Below are 22,738 nucleotides of genomic sequence, written 5' to 3' on the forward strand. Positions count from 1 at the left end.
TTTTGTGTGCTACACCCCTGAAATAACCAATATTTTAATCTATTTTATGTTTTTAAGCTGCATACAAAGGCAGACTCCATTTGTAATAAGTATATTAAATCTTTTTAATAAAAGAAAATTGTGTTTAAAATACTGAATACATAAACTACAAATGCTGAATACATAGTCTTTTTATCATCATGTTTAACATTTAGAAATAATAAATTTCTTAATTAAGTATTAGCCACACCCAAATAACTGACAGGATATTTTTCCTTAATGTAAACAGAATAAGGAGCCCCCCCCCCCCGAACGGAGAACATTGGATTTGGGGCACTTAAACTACTTGGCTATTTCTAAATTCTCACTCAATTGCTATCTCTATGTTCCCAAATCCTTCCATAACACAGCACTAGCCTTGTAGTCTTTAGTATTAGTAGGTATTATTCTTTCCTAACCAGTTCTTATTTATTGGAAGGAGTTGAAGAGCAACACAGTTTACTCTCCTTATCAGTTTTCCCACCTTCACTTAAACACAAAGTGAAAATAATTTGCTCCTGCTCGTGAAACTGAAACCGAAAGTAACTAAAGTGTAAGTTTTTCTACCCAAAAGATACTGACAGCACTTATACTTTGAATTTTAATTCCATTGGAAGGGCTAAAAATAATCTTTATGAATATCAGCATTTTAAATGAAATGCAGCTTAAAGTGAGCTCAACTACGAGGAGACATCCTGTCCCATCCCACTCCCTGCCCACTCAGTGAATAACCAGAATCCTTAGAAATAAATGATACTTTTAGCTACACTTCTATGTCACCCCCATCTTCAGATTGGGTTTGCAAAACAGCATCAAAGCATAACTATAATATAATCAAGGTGGACAGGGAAAAGACAGCCTTACATGGCTGCAGAATTTTCATTACTCATTGTGGCACACCAAAAGTAACAAAACGTTTCAGCAAGTTTTGTAACTGGTATGCCTAAAGTAAAATTCAGGGAATTGTTAATAAGTAGCAGTTACGCAGCACTGAGAAGTAACTGGCATCCCAAATTGTTGCAAGCACTAGTTTTCCATTTTCACATTAAAACTGAAGGGTAACTAGCCACTAAAACTGTGCAGCACAGCGTCTTCCACTCTGAACGTGATCCCCCCATCACACGGCACAGCCCTTTTCTCAGGGGTGCTGCTCCTCACCCCATCCCTGTCCCTGCCTGGTGCTGCACGACCTCAAGGTGCAGTCCAGGGACATGGGCTCTGTGAGGCAGCACAAGCCAAGGGCAAGAAGCTGTGCAGCCACACTGCAAGTCAGTCCAGCAAGTTGATCTAGCTGAAAATTAAACATACAGTTTGACAGATACTGCCCCCCCCGCCCCCCAAAGAGAGCCAAGTCATTGCTGCAACCATCCCCCCACATCTACACAGTTTTTTCTCATGTCTCCCTTCAACCATGCCATATATTCCTGCTCCTTTACTTGAAGTGACACCTCTTGGATTTCAACCTAAGTCAGTCAGAAAACTGCCAGAAAACTATTTCTACAAAGGCAGTGGACAGCCTTCAGCTAGACAGGCTTCCTTAAATGGCATTCACCTGACCCAGCAACACAAAACAGTGTCGGTGCAAAGGAAGAGAGAAGAACGAGTGGCTGGCTGGAGGAGGCAGTGGTGGCAAGCAAGGCCTGCAGCACTTAAATTTGCTTAAGCTGTAGAGAACAGAGCACTCAGACTCCCAGTTGAAAGTGGACAAGGAATAGGTAGTCGTCTTCCTTAATATTTAGCAAGTTTTGAAACTAACTTTTAAACATTACATCTCTCAAAGAAACATTAAGGGAAGAGAAGAAAACTGACACAAACCCTGTCAGGACACACAAATTTCTTCCCCTAGTCTCAGGGCTCACTCACTGAGGCTGTTCTTCTGTGGACATCACTTGGTGGCTCAACAACTCCAATGACCTTCCACACCTGCTTTGTTATCCTGGCAAGTATGTGTACAGCCATGCACTGAACCAGACTGAGGAACTGATTCAACCAAAGAAACATTTTTAAAGCCAAGGTTTTCTGTTCGGTTGTTTTTAATTATGCCAGATAGCACATGGCCAAGCTGCCATTGTGGCTCAACAAAAGGAACAGCCAAGAGGTCAGAGGAAGGACTTGCTAAAGTCAATTATAAAGCACTGCCACCCAAGCGCCTTCTGAGATTTAATGTAAAATGAAGTAAAATACAACATTTATGGTTTAAAAACATAACTTCATCAGTTACCGTCATTCAGATAACAAACCTTAACTTACACCATAGTAGCTCAGTGCTGTGCTGAAACACTTTATACTTCAACAGCACAATCCCTTAACAACATTCACCTACTAACACAGTTTACAGTCCCAAGGGAAGGCCTATAATGAATGAAAAGTTGGGTGTTATCCTGCATTAGGTTCAGAAGACAGTAGAAAAACGAAAAAACCCCTCAGTGTTTAGGAGTTCACATCTAAGTATATTTAACTTAACTGACTGAATTAACCCAACTAGCCTTTCTGTACCTCTTTGTAGAGAACAGGGATGAAGTCTGATGACCTTCTAGAGGAATTTCACTTAGATGGTCTGAATGGCCTTCTGGATGACTCTCATCCCTGATTACAGAGGATATCAAAGATAACACTGCATGCTAGTTAAATACCTCTCTGCAGTTAGCCCCACCAAAACCAAACCAAACCAAAACAAAAACCAACATGAAAGGGAGACACGTTTGTCTGTGGCTTGTACTTGTAGCATAGCTTCTCCCTATTAGACCCAATCATCCTGCTCTACTCTATTCTAACATATTCTGACAATATTTACTTGGGGCAGAGGAGAGGGGAGAAAAAAAGGCTTGATTCTGCTTATGTTTTGGCTCACGGATTCAATCTTTGTCAGGAAGATGAGCAAATGATTAGCAATCATCTCCGAAATATTCAGTCTGAGTGATATGCTCCGTGCTAGACTAACTATGGCAGAGGAAAGACAGAATTACATTTTTCAAGACAGCATTCAGGTGTCCTAATGATGAGATCCTCCATTTTTCCCCAACAACCCCTGCCTACCCATCTTTCTACAGACGATAAGGCAGTTCTAGCAGGTTATGCCTTTCTTCCTCTACATAACAAAGTTCTAGTTTCTTGCTCAGAAAAACAAAAATCATCCTTACTTTACAATCAATAGACAACTGATTCCACACTGAAAGTGCCCTTTTCTGAACAAGTTGGATGGAAAAAAATTTTCTGGTGGTTTGACTGAAAATGAGAGACAGGTATTGGGAAGACACTGGGAAGGCAGAGCTCAAACATTTGACAAAAGGGACAAATGAATAAAAAGGGAGCATTCATTTAGTGAAAAAGCAGAACATAAATTTATCGCAATGTTCAACAGTCCAATCACTACTTTCTTCTTTCCCTTCCCATAATTTACTATGTCTCAATATACTTTAAGACTTTATTTAGCATATAAGGATCTAAAATCCCTTCCACCAAATTAATCACTTCTATTCACATCTTAGTTCAAGCTTCTTAAATATAAACAAGTGTACAGAAGAAAAATAAAAAAGAGCCAAATAAAGCATTATTTTACTAATGGAAAGAATAAAACAATATATATATGTAGGTTAGAATAATGACTTATTAATTCCCATTACTTATGAAAACTTCCATTATGAACAAGCAAAAAAGCCAAAGGACATTATTTTTACTTGACAATAAGAATGCCATAATAAAGCAAATCATTTTGTGAGCATGCAAGGAATCCGTTTTGTTACATTTAATAGCTTTGATTAGAGACATATATGTTCAAGTGCAGAGGATTGAATTCTTTAGAATAAACTAGGTTGTAATTACTTGAGTAACGACTTTAACATTGAATAATTCAATTCACATTGAATATATTCAAGTAACACATAGCAATAAAGAAAAGAACTTCCCATTTCACATACCAATACCAGTAAAGAATGATTAACTAAGATCTTCACTTGCACTAAAAAAAAAAAAAAAACAAACCAAAAAAATGTATCTCGCACTACTTTAACTATAACTTAACTGACAGCTGTCCATCATTCATTGCTTTTCATGAGTATCCAAAGGTATGAAGAACTAGAGCATAACAAACAATTTTATCTGGATAAACAGGGGAAAATAACATAGGAATAGGTATAAATGAATAACAGTAAAATTTTCATCTGTCACTATGGGTGGATCAAGACCGAACATTCATGGGGACAGAAACCATATGACATCCTAGTACTCATTCTGCCTCCTCACTACACCCATGTTTTGCCACTAATGGCAGCAGAGAGAACCTCCAAAACACTGTCTTACTCAATATGCTTGTTCTGCATTGCACCAGTTTCAGGGCAAAACTGAACTTAAAATTGAAATTGATCCTTGTAAAGAATTGGTTTTAAAGATAAGATGTTTTAATGATTTATCTCAATAAGCATTTTTTTTAAAAAAATGCAATAGAAGACAAACAACCCTGCTATTAAATCTTTACTGATAAGGAAGTAGAGTAGCATGGCACAGTTTGCATACAATTATGGCACATGTATCCTGCTGATGAAAAAATGAGCAAGATCCCGTCTTTGTGTGGTTTTAAAGATTTGTGAAGTAGTAATCCTTCATATATTTGGTTTCTGTAGTCATGGGCATAAGCTGTCAAATCAACAACTGCTTGATGCACTGGCTTCCATGTTTTAACACTCCCACAATGTTAAATCTCAAAGAAGTATCCTTAAATACAATAATTCCCATCTTCTCATTCAGAACCTGATAGTTTGTTCTTGGGCAGTTTAAATAAATAAGCACAAATCTCAGGAGATCTGGTGAGTACAATGCACAAGAGAGGAAAACCAAATCAATTAAGGAGATGCCCTGATACAAGATAGATGCCTCTAACATGAGCAAAATAGAATCTGAAACACTGATGGATCCTTTGAAACAGGACGCTACCTTATTTGCCATCAGCATCTGGGAAAAAATTCTTTGTTGTTATTGATCGTCATTCCTTGATGACCTCGGTAAAAATACAGCTTTTTCTAATGTTAATTCTCTGGAACTCATGCCTCTCAAAAGTCATATGATAATAAACTCATCCTAGACTTCTGTATTACTTTGTCTTATGGATATTTTTTCCAAATTAAAATGAAATAGAGATCAAGTGTCCTTTACTCTCCCACTCAACACATACCCTTTTGTACAATCAAATCAAAACACAAAGTACATAACACTAAGCATATGAACCAGGCAAAGGAAAGAACAAATCTGAAAACAATTTGTAAGCCATGCTTTAACCTTCTCTAGCACGTATATACACTATAAACCATCTGGTGTGCACTGACATTTTAAATTTTAACTTTGAAATTGCTGACCTTACTGTATCATAAGTGAAAATTGATTGACTCCTCTAAAACTGCACTAATTTAAAACTTCCATTGCCCTTGGGAATGTTTGGACACCTAGTTATTCCTTCAGCTGCAAAGGACGGTGGTGAGCTGTTCCTACAGACACCTCGGTCTACCAGAGGAAGAAGCTCTACAGCGTCACTTTCAGGAAGCATTAGAAATTGTTTAACCAGAAATGCTCACGCAACTGACCATAGAGTTGCTTTGAATATAGCTATTTAGAATAACCATATTTATGATCTAATTCCACAGGAAAGTACACTAAGAACAAAAGCTCAAGATTCTCAGTCTGATGTAAACATCATTGTTTTTACTTTCTTTCTGTTTCTTTGTTCTTAGAATGCACTGTTAATCAAAGATCAAGTTTGGTCCTTACCTGTGACCCAAATAAGCAAGAAAAAATTTGCCAGCCTTGAAAACATGAGGGGCCATCTAAGAGTTACAGTATAGAGTCACTCTATAGCAAAAAGCCTACAGTGAAAAAAAAAAAAAAAATCTGCTTTTTTTTCTCTTTAAAGAAAAGTTTTCCGTCAACCTTTCCAGTTTTAGAAAGCTTATTCTCCAGTACAATCTGCTGTGGTTTATACTTACACTCACAAAATAGTATTAATTTCAAATAATGAGATTAATTCCTAGAATTATTATTACAAGTGCTATTACTTTTTTTTTTTTTTTTAATTCTGTCGCCATATTCCCCTCTCTCTAAATTTTCTAGACTAGGAGTCTCCTCATAAAGCAGTTAGCTAGACCTTATTTTAGGATACAGACCTTAAGCACATGAAGTCTTCCCTGAAGACTTTGCAGGTATCTAGAGCACACACTGCTGATGACTTTAGATTTCACTCAGAGTTGGTGTTTCTGTTTTGTTTCATCACATAAGCTAACAATCTCTTCTTGAAAATTAAAGTTCAAGTTAATACGGTGTTCAGTAACAGCAATGTATTCAGTGGTTATGACTCAGAAAAGACTTGTGCAAACGCCTTAAACTCTACCATTTGAACAAGACCCCGGTGAGTGTTTGGAAACATTGTCTGAAGAGAAATGATGAAACTTTAGCCCGACGAACAATTGTGCTAACATTAGTGAGCAACCTGGCAACCACACCGTGCTCCCGCATACGCCATGCCCCGCCAGGATCAACAGAAACACGCACGGCATCGCTCTTCCCACAGATGTGCCCACCTCTGCCCCAGCCTGCAGCCGCAACCCTCCGGCAGATGCACGCAGGGAATGAAGGTGGACTCTGAACATCTGGGGAGCTCAGGTCACGCTGCTGGCTTTTTGTAACCAAGGCTGAAATCTGCCTTGGTCCCAACAAAACCAGCCACGAAAGCTCCCGGTGATTATCACTGTGCCGCGTGTCCCATTTTTTTCCCCTCGACAGTAAAATATTACGGACCCATGAAAGGAATCAGGATGCTGAACTAGATGGATCTTTTGTTCCAGTACGTATAGTCTTAGATTCTCATTATTTCTTAGAGACACAGGTCTGTTAGTTTTAACCTTGTAAGTGATCTAGCCACTAAAATATGATGGAAGAGTCACTCTATGCTAGCACAAGCTGTATTTCATGTACATAACTGGAGAAAATCAGGTGTCGAAATCAAAACACAACAAACCAGCCTGATTTAGCAACTAGCCAAACTAATCCAGCTAACTTTCCTGAAGTTACTTTGAATCGTTTTGTACCCTTCATTGTTACTGGTCACAAAAATGTTTTCAATATCCAGCCCATATTTCACTGAAGAACTGCATTTTATGGAAAGAACTTAAAAAACTATAGACTTCTGAATATCCACTGAATACAGCATTCAAGCACATCACAGTGTCAGGGAAGTATTTTGGAGTTAAGATATATTCATTTCAACACTTTCTTAAGAATGTACTTCAATGGTTCCCCTACATACGTATTTACAAAATGTACATCTAACTTTTTTGCGTGATAAATACATCACAAAATACTTCCCATAACTTGCTTTAAACTGTGGCATCTTTAAACTAAAGCCAAATTTTTTATTATGCCCTAAACCAAGCAAACTTCTACAAACCAGTGTTTTACAGGAAGTGGAGATGTTTAGAGAGGTATTTAAATGTCTTTGCAAAACGAAAATGACAAAGTCACTTAAAAAAAAAGAAAAAGAAAAAAGTATATCCCCTTCCTTCCCTGGTCATCCAGGATACTCACACACAGAGGTTTTGATTTTTCAGATGCTACTATGACAATCAGCAAAGATTGAACAATATGACTTGATTTACTTAAAAGCTGTGAAACTTTCGGAAACTATGGGGCCAGAAGCATTGGAGAGGCACAACTACAGATGTGGTTAGGCCACTTAAAACACATACCTTATCTTTCCCCCCCCAAAAAAGAAAAAAAATAGAAAGAAACAAACCATCAGACATAACATGGCCAAGAAGGAAGATGTGATCAGAGCCAATTTATTTTATGCAATGCAATTATAAAATGTGAAACCTCACTGAAGAATCACAACAAAACTGTTACAGTAGTTACTTTGTTTTTCATTATTCAATAAAACAAATATATGGCTAAAAGATATTTAGTAAGTAGTTGCTTTATTTTGCATTTTATGCTAGAAAAGTGGCTTTAAAATCATTTAAAAATGCAAATCAATGGTTAAAAATGTTTTTTATCCATATCCATTCTATGTTTTCATACATATTCATAGATTCTTTGAAAAAGATCTACAGCAGGTCACCATTAAGAGACACATGTAAATCTTCTGAGGATGTTTATGAAAACAGTAAATACTCTTGCCTTTATAGTGTACTGAACTGGTAACATGCCAATTTTCTTTTCCTCTAAGTAATACGGAGAGAGGTTCAAAGAAATTATTTCAAAGAACACAAAATTCTTGTGTGTAAATATTAAAAGCCCATCAAAAATTAGAAAAATAAAAGCTCTTCTTAGAGAGATGCTACGGCTTTGGAGAATACATTTGATAATGAAAAATACAGAACTTTCATTTTTAAGATATTTTCTGGACTAATGACATACTGTCAGAGAAAGCACACGGTACGTTTAATATGAAAATTATTAATGTTTCACTCTAAGGTAGACAAAAAAACCCAACAATCCTGTATTTATTGACAAATAAGGTTATCACATGTCATCCAGCCATCCAAAACCTCAAAGGCACAGAATTTAACAGGGAGAGACTTATGCATCCCTTTTCACCTTGAAAATACAGTCTGTGGAGCTCGTGCTTCCAACAGATACCTAAAAATAATACATTGCCCAGTAACACCAGATTTGGAGTTTATTACAGAAGAGTAAGAGTGGCATTACACACCTGCATATCAGTTATATCCAACAGATCTGCACATCCAGTTATCACATACTTAAGAAGTTATTCTGGTTGTCAAAGTTTTGTATCAAATACAGTCTTTGCAAGCATGGAGTATTTATCAGAGAGAGATGAAACTGTGAATGTTAGTTGTTTTTTCTACTGCTTTGGCACAGGTCAGACACACTGCAGCAGTCAGGAAGAAATGAAGCTGCACCTACTGAGAAGTCAAAGAGGAACACGGCATCACTGACACTGTTCCAGCTATGCCAACCTTCCTGAGGAACAAGGGGCTGTGGCGTGTCTCATTAAGTCCTTTGTGTCCAATAATTTATCCTCATTCAAGAGGTACTGAACGTCAGTGTAGTGGAAGCAACCTTCTGTGATAGTATAATCTTCTAAGTTGGAAGCAATTATTCCGTAACTCTAAACATGACTGGCACCACCCTAGCCAATCTTTGATAGACCAAAAAACTCAAGAAAAGAAACTGCAGCCTGCTGTGAAAGACAGAGACTGTGAAGGTAAGAATTATCAGAGCCTCACATGCTTTGTGGGTGGGGCATGTCTCCCTCTCTCCCACTTCTTCTCCCTCCCATCCTTTTTTCCCCTGATGGACATGGGCAATTCAAAGCAAGTTACAGAGAAAAAAGAAAAATCTATTTTCTTAATGTACCTATGACACATATGCAGGTACGTACAAAAGAGTTTTGTGCATAAAAACTGCTAAAGCTTTGTCTTATCTGTGAACCATTTGCGATCCTACAGAGGATCCAGGCAGAATTTCATTCCTTTGGCCGCGGGTGTTTGAACTCTGGGAGCAGCCACGAGATCCTTGCCAGGCCAGTGGCACCGCAGAGGGCGAGGCACACCGGCGGAGCCCCCGGGGGCTCAGGCATTTCCCCAGAGTGCAGCAGAAGATGGGGCACCAGATCTCCTCAATTCTGTCTAGAGCTTTGGGACAGGAAATGAGAGATAACTCAAGCTGTTGAAAAGCAGTGTGGCAAGGGACATGGAAAAAAGTCGAGTTTCTTGCACTAAATGTGGTGGTTCCATTCCTGCCGTGCTCTTGCATTCACACTCTGGTTTAAAGAAGTGAAAGTCACCAAAGGGGGATGAACAGCTAATCCTCAGCTCTATTTTAAGTCAGACATACAGTTCCTAAGGGGTGGAAACAACACAAACAGGTCTGATGCAAATTCCTAGTCTTGTTTAGTTGGCTACGGTTAGTCAAGCAAGTCTTAGTCTTTTTTACCTCTTCTGTAACAAGCAATAACATTTGCACCACTTGTTGTCAAAATAAAATCGGGGAGGTTCAGGCATTACAGCTCAATGACTGTAAGACCCCCTTTATGAACACGTCACTGATGTTTAACCAAGACCTTAGGAATCAGCATATCAGAGACAAGCAGCAGAAGATAGGTCCCAAGACATTTGGACTTCCTGCAAGACAGGCTGAATAAAACCAACCCATTTCAATGGGGAAAAACATGGCTATTGCCCAAACAGGCAATTCTAATTTGTTGTTAATAGCAATTTTTCATCAAATAGCCATAAGAAATTACAACAAAATCCAAGCTGCGTACTGTAGATAATGGATTTACCCTTTCAGTTATCTCAAGGAAAATAAATGTTTAAACTTTTTAGTAAACACACACAAAACATGAAGATCTGATTGCTGCAGTGTTACTAGGGCTGTGAGACAAACTTTGGTTTTAAGGGGGTAATTCCCATGTAGTATCAAATTTTCAACTAAATGACAGCATTTCTCCTTCAGTTTTCTATACTCTATCATTTAAAAAGCTAGCACAGTAGCTGAAGAACAGCCCACAGGATCACTTTTTTTGACTTGTGGCCACTACTGTACACACAAAGTTTAAATTTTCATGGAATATGTGTCCTTGGGTCTTATTAGGTGATCAGACTTGACATATAGCCTAATGCAAGGCCATAGAACTCCAGCCAGTAGCTCCTGAAATTAGTTTCAGTTTCTAATTTCTCTGTATGTGTATAATTTACTGTCAAAAAATGTCAAAAACACTGAATCATCATTGGAAGTGAAGTATCACCTTGAGAATACTAGACATCAGGATGAAAAAAATGCATATATATTTTGCAAGACACTTGAAGAATTAAAAAAAAGACATTTTCCATTCTATAATACATACAAAAATTTATAGTTGGGGACTACAGGACTTTAACTATGTTAACCTGTAATATTTTAATGGAAATCGATTAAGTCACCTTAAAACGCTAGGTTTATGAGCCATGTCAAGGTGAAATACAGAACGAAGAAACGACACCGAAGCATAGGTGCACTTGCAAAGTTCACACAAACTGTTTTGCTTACTTCTTGGTAAAACCCAGTAAAAATGTTTGATATGAGTAGCAATCATGGCCCAAGCCTAACTACAGTTATGCCAATGGAAACACTCGGTCGTTTGATTAGATACAATCTCCAACAGGCATAGAACTTCAATGTATTTCCACCGCACTCAGTACAAAAAAAGTCATTGAATTTTATAGGAAAGGGACTCTTCCAAACCCAGCACAGCTTTCGTATTTGTCTACCAACCACCATTTGGTACTTCTGACCTGCTGGCTAACACGCAGTTGTCCTGGGGCGTACTTTCATGAGATCACTTCCACATTTCATCAAAAAAATTTGTCATGCCAACCACAATTCAGGATGACTTCAATCCCAGACATCAATGCAAGGGTCTGCCAGAGGAGGTCGAGTGATTTGACTGCAGAGAGAGCAAACGTAGTTTGCTTCCAAATGAACCTTCTAAATGAGGTGGGTACCCTACTTCTAATTACTCCAGTGAAGATGATGAGAATAAGCAACAATCTTTCAATGGGTGGCAATTAGTCAGTAAAGCAAAGCAAACTTGTCACAGTGTGAAAGAAAGTAGCCCTACTCTTTGCCCAAGCAGCTGTAAAAAGGACTTTCCAAAAGCCACACTAATGTAGATGGCAGCAGGCACCCATGAAGAAAGATGCCATAAGATGTCAACACCTATGGAAACAAATTTTGGGGAAAAAACCGCGGCAGCACCTTTTCTTGTGTTTTCCTTTACCTGTCTTGTTCACCAGTTTCTCCATGTCTGTCCACCTCACTAACATGTTGTCACTTGAAGAATCAAACTTACTAACAGAAAAGCTATGTTATTCACCTCACCCATAGAGGTTGGCAACATTACTACTTGTTTCACTTTCCATCTAGAAAAAAAGTATCTTCAACATTTTTCAGTAAAAGTTTCGTATTTTCTTCAGCTCTTCTCCCCCCTCAAGAAAGCAGGTAATCATTACCACAACCTCTAAAATGCTCGGGAACAGACATACAGCCAGCCCAATAAAGTCATCCTTCCAGCCCACCAGTGTATTTCAAGGTTTTGATCTTTGAATTCCAAATCACTGGCCTACAGTTCAGCTCCCTCTCTCCAGAGTAAAAATAAAAATCATTCCACAAACAACAAGTGAATCCATAAAGATTTTTTTTCCTTAAAAAAAAAAAAAAAAAGGAACTTACCTTCAGTTTTATTGTTTATAAGAGGATTTCTCATTTGTGTTTTGGAAGAAACATGACACATATCAGCAGGAGTAGTTGGCATTCATACTTAGTCTAACAATCGCAAATAAATTATACATTTTTTTCGATCAAGACCCAAGATCAAGATTCAGAAGGAAAAACGGAGGTACAACAAATGGCACTGGATTTCAGTCACCAGATTCAAAGAATATTGGATGGCATGAATTACACAGAAAATATCCATGAAACAGGAGTAAACCCACAGTCAATAGCATGGGGACTTCACAGAAGGGTTTAAATTACCTCATATTCAACATTTCAGGTCAACTTGCAGTTACATACTTCCCAAATTAGTGTTCACTATATTTAAATTATTTATTATTTTATGATTTTTCAGGCATGGCTATAAATTTCATTACAAGACAAAACTTGTCAAAAACGAACAGCAATTTAGGGAAAAAAAATTGCAAAAGAGACAGCTTGACCACATCCGAGTCCAAAAGCGTTGACAATTTCAGCATCTCAAATAAACTTTGCACTCACACAGAGGATGTGTCTGATTTTTAAACAAAAAAGTAGTTTATCACTTCAGGCCTTTTGCGAAAGAGGCTTTCACCTGACAGACATCACACACCACCTGCCCAGCGAGGACGGCCATGCTCAACAGACTACTGAGCCTTTCGCACAAGTCAACATTTCAAACACAACTTAAGACAACCAGGAAGAGTAATGAGCAGTGGTCACTCTTAACCTCAGTCCAACATCCAGCAAATAGAATTTTTCTCACCATTTTTTATGCCGATCGAAACCAATATCCCTTTGTCCATCTTTGATCAAATACAGCGACACACAGAAAGCAAGTATTGGCCACAGCACAGTCTATTGGCCCAACTCCACAAACCCAACAGAACTTTTTCCAAAGTCAAAGCAAGTTTTCGGCAATCCTTTCACACACAGAGCGGTCCCTAAATTTCTCTCTTACTTCCAGGGATGATCCTTTCAAGATTGGCTTAAGCCACATTATGAGGATGGGGAAACTTGCCAAAGCAATTAACCACGATTTATCTGTCTTGGGAATACAGGCCTTCAGTCTTCTAGTCTATCAGTTCAGCACCTCCGCTCAGCAGTCAACTTGCTTAAAACATAAGCCCACCCAGGGCACCTTTGACTGGCTTCTACGGGTACTGTTCACCCACGGCCACACAGATGTAACTCCATTAACAGGAGATACACGTGCACCAATGGTACAGTAAGACATCTCCTTCTGTCAAGTGTCCTGAAGGCTGTCTGTCTCCCTTTGACCTTAGCCTTCCAGCCTCTGGATATAAATATTTTTTTACAGAACACCACCTGGATACATATTAACTATGAGATAAAGGCATTTTTGGTTTTCGGTGGCCACTTCTTTACCCAAAAGACAAGAACGGCTCCAAAACAACAACGGCTTTTCACTCCCAGGGATGACTTCTTGTAAAAATAACAACAAGGAAGTTAAATCCAAGAGAACCATAATGCTTTTCAATTAAGGGCAAGGATGTGAAATTGCCACACATAAGACAGGAAATTCAAAGTTAGGCTGTCATCTCATTCCCTTCTTCACCCCAAAACCTTCCTCTCCTGTCAGCACACCCTTTGACCACCTCCCGAGTGACGATTGAAGGATGGCGTGTCAGAGCCTTAACTTTGAATCTTTTTGGCTTTCCTCGCAACCTTAACCGTATCGTTAGAGCACGAAGAGCCGAGGAGTTTAAATTTTAATATTTTGCATCACCGCAGCTTGCTGCATGGCCAAGGCACAGGATGGTAGCACAGGACTTTGGTACAGACACAAATCCAGGAGGAAAGCCCCTCTGCCCGCCCGCCCCCCCCCCCCCTCCCGGACACATGCAATAACTCGGCTTTGCACACATTTTTGCACACCGCCGGGCTCGCACTTCGGCGTGCTCACTCCAGGAGCAAGTCGCGGCTGTCAGCGCTGCTCCCCACCATCCAGCACCCCCGCCCCTTCTCCTTCTGGAGTCAAAGTGTTGTGAGAACGACGCGGGGGGGGGGGGGGGGGGGGGGGGGGGCGCAGGCCACGGGTAACACTTTACCGTCTCCTCCTTTCAGTCACATTTCCGTCCTCCTCCAGCAAAACTGGGGAGGGAAGGGGGGGGGCGGGGGGCCAGGCTGGGCCGGGGGGGGACACACAGGCAGGCGCTGGGCCCAGCGGGAAGGGGCAGCCGCAGCAAGTGTGGGTGACAAGACCGCCGGCTCTCCCGAGAGCAACAAAAAGGCGGGTGGGGTGGGGTGGGGTGGCCGGCGGGGCCGGGGGCAGGGCCGGCGCTCGGGGGCTGTTACCTCGTAGAGTTCCTCGGAAGCCATGCTGGGGAGCCTCACAAGGTGGAGTTGGGTGCTGGTTTGGAAATACTTTGTTTCAGTTGCTGTCCGTGTGGCCTGCTCCTCTCCTTCTCCCTCCTCGTCTTCTTCGTCTTCTTCGTCTTCTTCGTCTTCTTCTTCTTCTTCTTCTTCTTCTCCTTCTTCTCCTTCTTCTCCTCCTCCTCCCTCTCCCTCCTCCTCCTCTTCCCCTCCTCCTTCTCCTCCTCCTCTTCTTCTTCCTCCTCCCTGCGCGTCTCTCTCCAGCGCAACTAGCAGCTCCGCTCGCTAAATGCCAGTGAGGTGCTGCTGCCGCTGCCGCTGCCGCTGCCGCTGCTGCTGCTGCTGGTGGTGGTGGCGGTGGCGGCGGCGGCGGCGGGGCTGCGCGCACGGCAGCTGCGCAACTCGCTCGCGCCCGCTCCCTCGCCCTCGCGCTGCCTCTCGCACAGCCCGGCAGGCCGGCACGCACGCACGCACGCACGCACACACACACACACACACTCACTCACCCGCGCGCGCGCGCACACGCCACACGCGCACACACTCGCTCGCTCGCGCGCGCACACGCACTCGCGCACGGCGGCGGCGCCCCGCACCCCCGCCCCGCCGTCCCCCCGGCTCGCTCGCTCGCTCGCTCCCTCCCCAGGAACACTAATCGAGCGCAGAGAGAGCGCCACACGCAACCGCTCCGCCCGGGCTCCAGCCGCCCCCGGCACCATCCTCCTCCTCCTCCTCCTCCTCCTCCTCCTCCCCCTCCCGCCCCCCCCCCCCCCCCCCCGCTTTGATCTCCCATTGTCTGCTCAGCTGAGCCCAGCGGCGCGCGGGGGGCGGCAGGGCGCGCGCCCGGGCGCGCGGGGGGGGGCGGGAGGGGCCGCGCCCGCGGGAGCGGGGCAGTTGGGGAGGGCGGCGGGACGGCCGCGGAGTTTGGGGACACACGGAGACGGGGGACGGGGGCCCCCGCCGCTTCCCTGAGCCCCCCCGCCCTGCTGGCCCCGCAGCCCCCGCGCTCGCCCCTCTCCTCGCCCCGCCGCGCCCTGTCCGGAGCCCGCGGCCCTCCGAGCCCCGCTCCTCCCCGCGCCCCCGCCGGCTCCCAGCCCATCGCCCCTGCTCCACCACCGCCATTTGGGCAGGCAACACTGTAACGCCTCTGCCTACATTTTTGCAAACTTAACTTGGTTGGATGCCTTTGCCTGAAGAGAGCGAAGGACGTGGGCAAATCCACGCGGGAACTCAGCGGCCCTCAATGGTCGTTGCCAACCGCACATGTGCGGCTTACATATCCCAACTAACCATGTTTGCAAAATTGGGAAGGCCCCGCCAAAGCCTCCCTCGTACGATGGGGTCAACAGAAAGTAGCTGAGTTGTTGACTTCCTTCACGAGTCCAGTGCTAGTTACACCACGGAACTTGTTCTTGTCACCTCGTGTGTCACCTGGGGGTGCTTCACAGGAAATTGGGCAAGTCAGGTGCCCTGTGGTAAACAATTAACTCAATGAATTGAAGCCATCGTTGTGCAAAGGGAGATGTGATGAGTTACTCCTTCAAGAGCAAATTCTGCAAGATGGCGTTTCTGACCTCAGAAGGGCTGAAGGGTGGGACAAAACCAGTGTCAGGACGGGAGTGCCTCGCCATGCATTCTGTCATACTGAGGCATTTGTTCTGGTGAGTGTTTCTTAGTTCATACCACACCAGGAAGCCATACTCCGCCACAGAACAGCGCAAGTTCTCAGTTGGTTAGAGCATGGTGCTAATAACGCCAAGTTCACAGGTTCAATCCCTGCTCACTGCAGGGGGGGGTTGGGCTCGATGATCTCTCAAGGTCCCTTCCAACCCAAAGCATTCTATGATTCTATGATTCTAAGTTAAAGCAGAGTTCATCACGTTTGTGTAATCAATCAACCCATTGACTCAACTCATTTTTGATCGTTACCCTCTTTTTTTTTTTGTTTTTTTGTTTTTTTGGCCAAAGTCTTTCAAAAATGGTCCTGGAAAGCCAAGAAACTCCTCAATGTTCTACTTTGATAAACAAGTTTTGGACTGTCCAGCAGGTACCCATTCGGAAAAAGTTGATCCATTTGTGGGCTTTGGATGATTTATGTAGAAAGAACTGGAGATTCCTTTCTCACACTTGGTTAACCTGCCCATTCTTTGTGACAAATATGTCTCCCAGGTCAACATCCTTCTGGGTAACTGAAAGTCTGGTACTGGACTACTAGATGGACACCATTTGTGCAGATAAAACATCTAACAACTTTCACACTTTTCATACTTTCCTAATTTCCTAACTAGTCTATGAAAAGGTTAGAACTCATGTGTATTTAAACCACTTCTTGAGATCTTCAAGAGCTAGGCTTAATCTAGGTGGTGAAAAGGGGGGACGTTCAGTGACAGTAACAGGATCATTGACAGAAGGATAGGCCTACGTATGAAATGGAGGTGGTTAAGATCTAGGAACTCTGTGACTGCCTGCTAGAGGTGAGCATTTGTCCTGGTTTCAGCTGAGATAGAGTTAATTTTCTTCCTAGTGGCTGGCATAGTGCTGTGTTTTGGATTTAGTAGGAGAAGAATGTTGATAACACACTGATGTTTTAGTTGTTGCTAAGTAGTGTTGACACTAGTCAAGGGCTTTTTCAGCTTCCCATGCTCTGCCAGGTGCACAAGAAGCTGGGAAGGAGCACAGCCAGGACAGCTGACCCAAATTGACCAAAGGGCTATTCCATACCATATGACGTCATGCTCAGTATATGAACTGGGGGGAGTTGGCCAGGGGACAGCAATCGTGGCTTGGGGACTGGCTGGGCATTGGTCAGCGGGTGGTGAGCAATTGCATTGTGCATCACAGTTCCTAAGATGTGGTCTGAATCCTTTTTGAGCTGTACTCAGCATACCATCGTTGTTGTCACCACCCTTTGAAGGACAATCTTTTAAAGTAATTGGTACTCATGTTTTAGCAAAGAGAGGGCAGCAGTGGTTGCTGAAGATGTTACTTTGCTTGCAAGGCATAAGAATACGACATCTTAATTTGTACTACGGGTCTTACTATTGCAGTAAACCAGGTCTTAGGCATTTTGGTCTTCTGGATGACTAAAGAGAAACACAGTTCATCAGTACTGCTCTATTTTCAGTACTTCAAGGAAACAACAAAAGCCTAGAGCTGTTACTGATTTTTAATGTTTCAACCACACTCCATATTTCATCTTCAGTGAAAGAAGTTCTTCTTTTACACATATTCATTGCTTGCATTGCCATTAATTCTTCTTTGCCTTCTATTCTAACCTTTTGAGGGTGTCCAGAGAAGGGCAACAAAGCTGGTGAAGGGTCTGGAGCACAGGCCTTATGAGGAGCGGCTGAGGGAACTGGGATTGTTTAGTCTGGAGAAGAGGAGGCTGAGGGGAGACCTTACCTCTCTCTACAACTACCTGAAAGGAGGCTGTAGTGAGGTGGGTGTTGGTCTCTTCTCCCACGTAGTTAGCAATAGGACAAGAGGAAACGGGCTCAAGCTGTGCCAGGGGAGGTTTAGGTTGGATATTAGGAAAAATTTCTTCATGGAAAGGGTAGTCAAGCATTGGAACAGGCTGCCCAGAGAGGTGGTGGAGTCACCATCCCTGGAAGCGTTCAAAAAACGGGTAGACGTGGCACTTTGGGACATGATGGTTTAGTCTAGTCTACCCTTAATTGGTTTAGTGTGGACTTGGTAATGTTAGGTTAATGGTTGGACTGGATGATCTTAAAGGTCTTTTCCAACCTAAACAATTCTATGATTCTATGATTCTTTTGTCCTTGTTGCTTTATAAGACATTTCAGGAGAATCAACCATACTATTCAAAAATACCATGCAATGGTGCTATGGTTCAAGCATCTAAGAGGTACCAGGTTTTGTGACTGGTGCCCAGGTTTTGCCGTTGGGTTTTGCTATGCTAAGTTCCATGATAGCTTGCTCTCATCTTGCTTTCTCTAGAAAGAATCAAGTTGCCCAAAAGTTGTATGGTGAATTGTCTAGATCACCGTTTCCTTCTTATTTCTGAAGGTGTTTCACACTTCCCTCACTGAGGCAGGATGTGTCATTTTTTAACAATATTTTAGTTGTTGAAACCAATCTCCCTGCCAACTTCCTGAATGGCTTTACTAACATTGCATGTAAATGTTTCTAGTAGAGAAGTTGTATGGAATGCTGTAGTGGAGCCATCTAAGAAGAGTGGAAAGCCAGGCGGCCAGTTTGTGTTCTGACAGTGGCAGCAAATGTTTTTAGAGGTGCTTGAAACAGCCTCAGTTAATCTAGCTTTGGAAAGAATCAGACAATGTCAGCCAGGCAGGAAGTTCTACAATACGCATACAGTGCTTCCAGCTTGAAGTGGACAACTGCCTATAGGCAGTCAACTCCATTTTGACCTCACTGTCTGCCACTGTAATGTCTATAAAGATCTTCATAGATGGTGGACTAGCTGAATTTGAAATAGCTATGGTGGTAGGCCACAGCTGGCTGAAAGTTTACAGTACTGAAAATATCATAGAGATGTGTATTAGATGGGAATGGGTCTACACCTCCAGGATTTGCTCTAACCAAGGGACCACAGCCATATTTGATACACAGATATTTATCCACAAGATCATAACTCTTACTAATAATGTCACTATCAGTAACTTGTGATGGGTCATAATTATCTGCCTTTTAGTATTGGGCAGTAGAGCTTGGAAATGAAGCATTTAGTAATTGCGATACAGTCAGTGACTAGCTGAAGGATTTCAAAAGGTGGGATTGATACAGCTAAGTGTGATGGTCTATGCCGTAGGCATTAACACCTGATCAAATCATCCTATGCTACTTTTTCAGAGTCAATGAAAAGCTAGTCAGCATAGTCTATGCTTCGTCTCATCCTAAAGTACATGCCTATGTCTGGTCAGATGAATTGAAGTCTAAATTTGATTTACTTTGATGACTGGATTTTTACTGGTTGGAAGTATGGCACCTGTTCTGCAACTGCGTAAAGAAAGGTGAGATTAATCCTACTCATATTTCTATGATCCAGGCTTTCTTGATCTAAGACAACTGGATAATTTAAAACTCTATACTGGCCAGACTATGTCGACAGATTAGATATGAAATACATAATATCCCTTTGCATAAAATGTTTTTTCTTTCTTATTTTGATCCTATGCTCATTTGTCCTCATCTTAACACCTAGGATGTGGCTCATCCTTGCACTCTGATATTCTCTGTAATTTCTGTCCCTCTTCCTTTCCTCACCTCTTCCTCATCTCCATCTCAGTCTCTTGTCTTCTAAGTGGTCTGAGACGCTTAAGTTAAAATGAAGAAAACAAAATGCTAGAAAAAAACATTTCTTGCAATCTATATCTATACTTTCAACACAGAGCTGAGAACTATGGTTTCCCATTTTGTAGTGGGGGCAGTTTAAATAGAGGTCATTTCAGGCAGAAAGAAGGGTTTAGTTCCGTGACACATTGAGGAAAATAGGATCACCTGAAGCAACAACTGTTAAACAAGATTCTTTACATGGAAGTCTGGAAGATAGAGCCTCCTAATTCTCTAAACAACTAAGACATCACTTTTGTTGTTCTGCAAAACATTGACTTCTAGATTAGATTAAGACAGTAACATAATCAGATTTAAATAACTGAAGAAAAAAGTGGTAATTATGCTTATAGTAATAGATTCTTGGTAATTTTTGTGGACTGACATCATCATATCTAGCTCTTTATTGGTAAGGACATAGTTTCTTTCCCCAGACTCTTGCTTTCAAGAATGCTGGCAGATACTCCACTGTTCCCTTGTGGACTTCAATGATAGGCTCAATGTAATAATTGTTTTTTAACAACCATTACTTTTTCTTCACAATCTGCCCATGAAATGAGTTCGTATTGTTATCTACCCTCTACCCATGTAGAACTGAGACATGAAATTAAATACTGTCAGAGATGTCCACTGATTTCTCCTGTCCAATTAAAGAGGCCTAGATTTAAGCACCTAAGAGAATATAGTACCTTTTATTTTAGAAGTAGCATTCTTATTGATATTTGTTACAATTGTAAATACTAGATGCTTCTGCAACTCCAGCTGGGAACCCAACATCTTGAATTGAGTTTCCAAAGATATATATATATAGAAGTCATTTGTGACTACTGTGTTTTAAATGACTTGCTTAGTATCAAATGGAAGCTTTGTGACGGAAGTAGGACTAAATTATAATCTCATGGGACTAAATGCATGTTTTATCTATAGGACCTGCTTTTCTCTTCCCGCATTCTCCTGCCTCTTTCACCACCCACCTTTCTAGTTCTGCAACACATGAAACTGGAATCTTAAATATGACAGCTTCCATCAGTACACAGAAACAGACATAGATATCCCTGACTATGGGAGCTGTGCAGTCAATGGTAACAGAGATGAGATTAATGTCTCTTTATGTCCTTGGTAAATCTGTCTGCTACTCCTCCCTGATTTATTCCTAGAAGATGCTCTGTGCCTTGGATGAGGCAAAAGCTCCATGGAAGAGGCAATGCAAACAGCTGATTGGAGAACACACATAGACAGTGAAGGTGTACAAGTTATTACCTAACTTTAAAAATGTTTATGTTTAAAAGCCCCAAACTGGAACTCTAAAATAAAAATAATCTTGTGCAATCACATTGCTTGCCCTTTCAGCTCACCCTATTGGTCACCAGCAGAGTTTAGATGTTTACATCCACATCAGAGACAAAAAGTTTTAGCTACTTCCTTGAATTCCTTGGCTCTATTCAAAGTAGCTCTGTGTTACCACTGGAATGTAGCTTCCCTTGCTTTGGTGAGAATGAGAACTGGTTTATAAAACAACTAAGAAAACAAAATCCTAGCTTAATAGTTGGGTTGCAATGGGAGCATGGAGTGAAGTTGAAGGATAATTTTATCCTTACAGAACACTTTAAATGGCTGATCAGCCATAACAGTTTGCTCATTCTCATAGTCAATGTAATGATCATTATGAAGAGTGCATTACCTGAAAATTAAATTCAGGAATGCTCTCTTCAGTTTTTGAAAGGAGGTATCATAAGCTAAGAAAGTAGTAGGTTGAGAGCTGATGTAAATGCAGGTATCATGTCTCAAAGATAGCCATTCTTTGCTTTTCTCTGGAATCCATAATTTACCTTCTGTCATGGTTTAACCCCAGCCAGCAACTAAGCCCCCACACAGCCACTCGCTCACTCCCCTCTGGTGGGATGGGGGAGAGAGTCAGAAGGGCAAAAGTGAGAAAACCCGTGGGTTGAGATAAAAGCAGTTTAATAGGAAAAGCAAAAGCCATGTGTGCAAGCAAAGCAAAACAAGGAATTCTTTTACTACTTCCCATCGGCAGGCAGGTGTTCAGCCATCTCCAGGAAAGCAGGGCTCCATCACGCATAACAGTGACTTGGGGAGACAAATGACATCACTCCAACCATCCCCCCCTTCCTTTTCTTCCCCCAGCTTTATGCACTGAGCACGACATCATATGCTATGGAATATCCCCTTGGTCAGTTGGGGTAGGCTGTCCCGGCTGTGTCCCGTCCCAGCTTCTTGTGCACCCCCAGCCTGCTCGCTGGTGGGGTGGTGTGAGAGGCAGAAAAGGCCTTGACTCTGTGCAAGCACTGCTCAGCAGTAACTAAAACATCCCTGTGTTATCAACAGTGTTTTCAGCACAAATCCAAAACATAGCCCCATACTAGCTACCATGAAGAAAATTAATTCTACCCCAGACAAAACCAGCGCACCTTCTCATGACTAAATACAGTTTTAGAGTGAGTAAGTATGTGGAGAATAGAGACAGATGAAATTCTGTGTTTCTATAGAGAATACACAGTGCCCTACAGATTTTTAATGAAGTAGATATTCCAATATAGCTCATGCAGTTTATTTGTTCATAGTGAACTTTTTTTTTCCTGGTTATGAGTATAGTATTTACAGGTTGACCTTTCCAGAGTTTAAAAATCTCCAGTGTTTTTTTCTCAACATGAGGTATCAAGCCTTTTCAAAATCCTATAACCAATGTTGTCAAGTGAAGAGAATGTTAGTCTGGGTGGTAAACTGTTAGCTGTTTTCCGTGATAAAGACACTTGCAGATATTGAGAAAGAACAGGGTATTCCTTCTGATAATCATAGAAAGATTAAAAACCATCATTTT

General features: G+C 41.8%; 1 protein-coding gene across 2 annotated transcripts in view; it reads right to left on the minus strand.

The window, feature by feature from the left end:
- Positions 1–14,735, minus strand: part of CDYL (chromodomain Y like) — a 109,156-nt gene extending 94,421 nt beyond the window's left edge. For both annotated transcript variants that reach the window (XM_075705335.1, XM_075705334.1), the window contains exon 1: positions 14,575–14,735. In XM_075705335.1, coding sequence (XP_075561450.1) covers positions 14,575–14,598 — 24 coding nt within the window. In that variant the 5' untranslated portion in view covers positions 14,599–14,735. The remainder of the gene's footprint in view (positions 1–14,574) is intronic.
- Between the last annotated feature and the right edge of the window lie 8,003 nt (positions 14,736–22,738).

The sequence above is a fragment of the Pelecanus crispus genome, chromosome 2, assembly GCF_030463565.1.
Source record: "Pelecanus crispus isolate bPelCri1 chromosome 2, bPelCri1.pri, whole genome shotgun sequence".
NCBI lineage: Eukaryota > Metazoa > Chordata > Aves > Pelecaniformes > Pelecanidae > Pelecanus > Pelecanus crispus.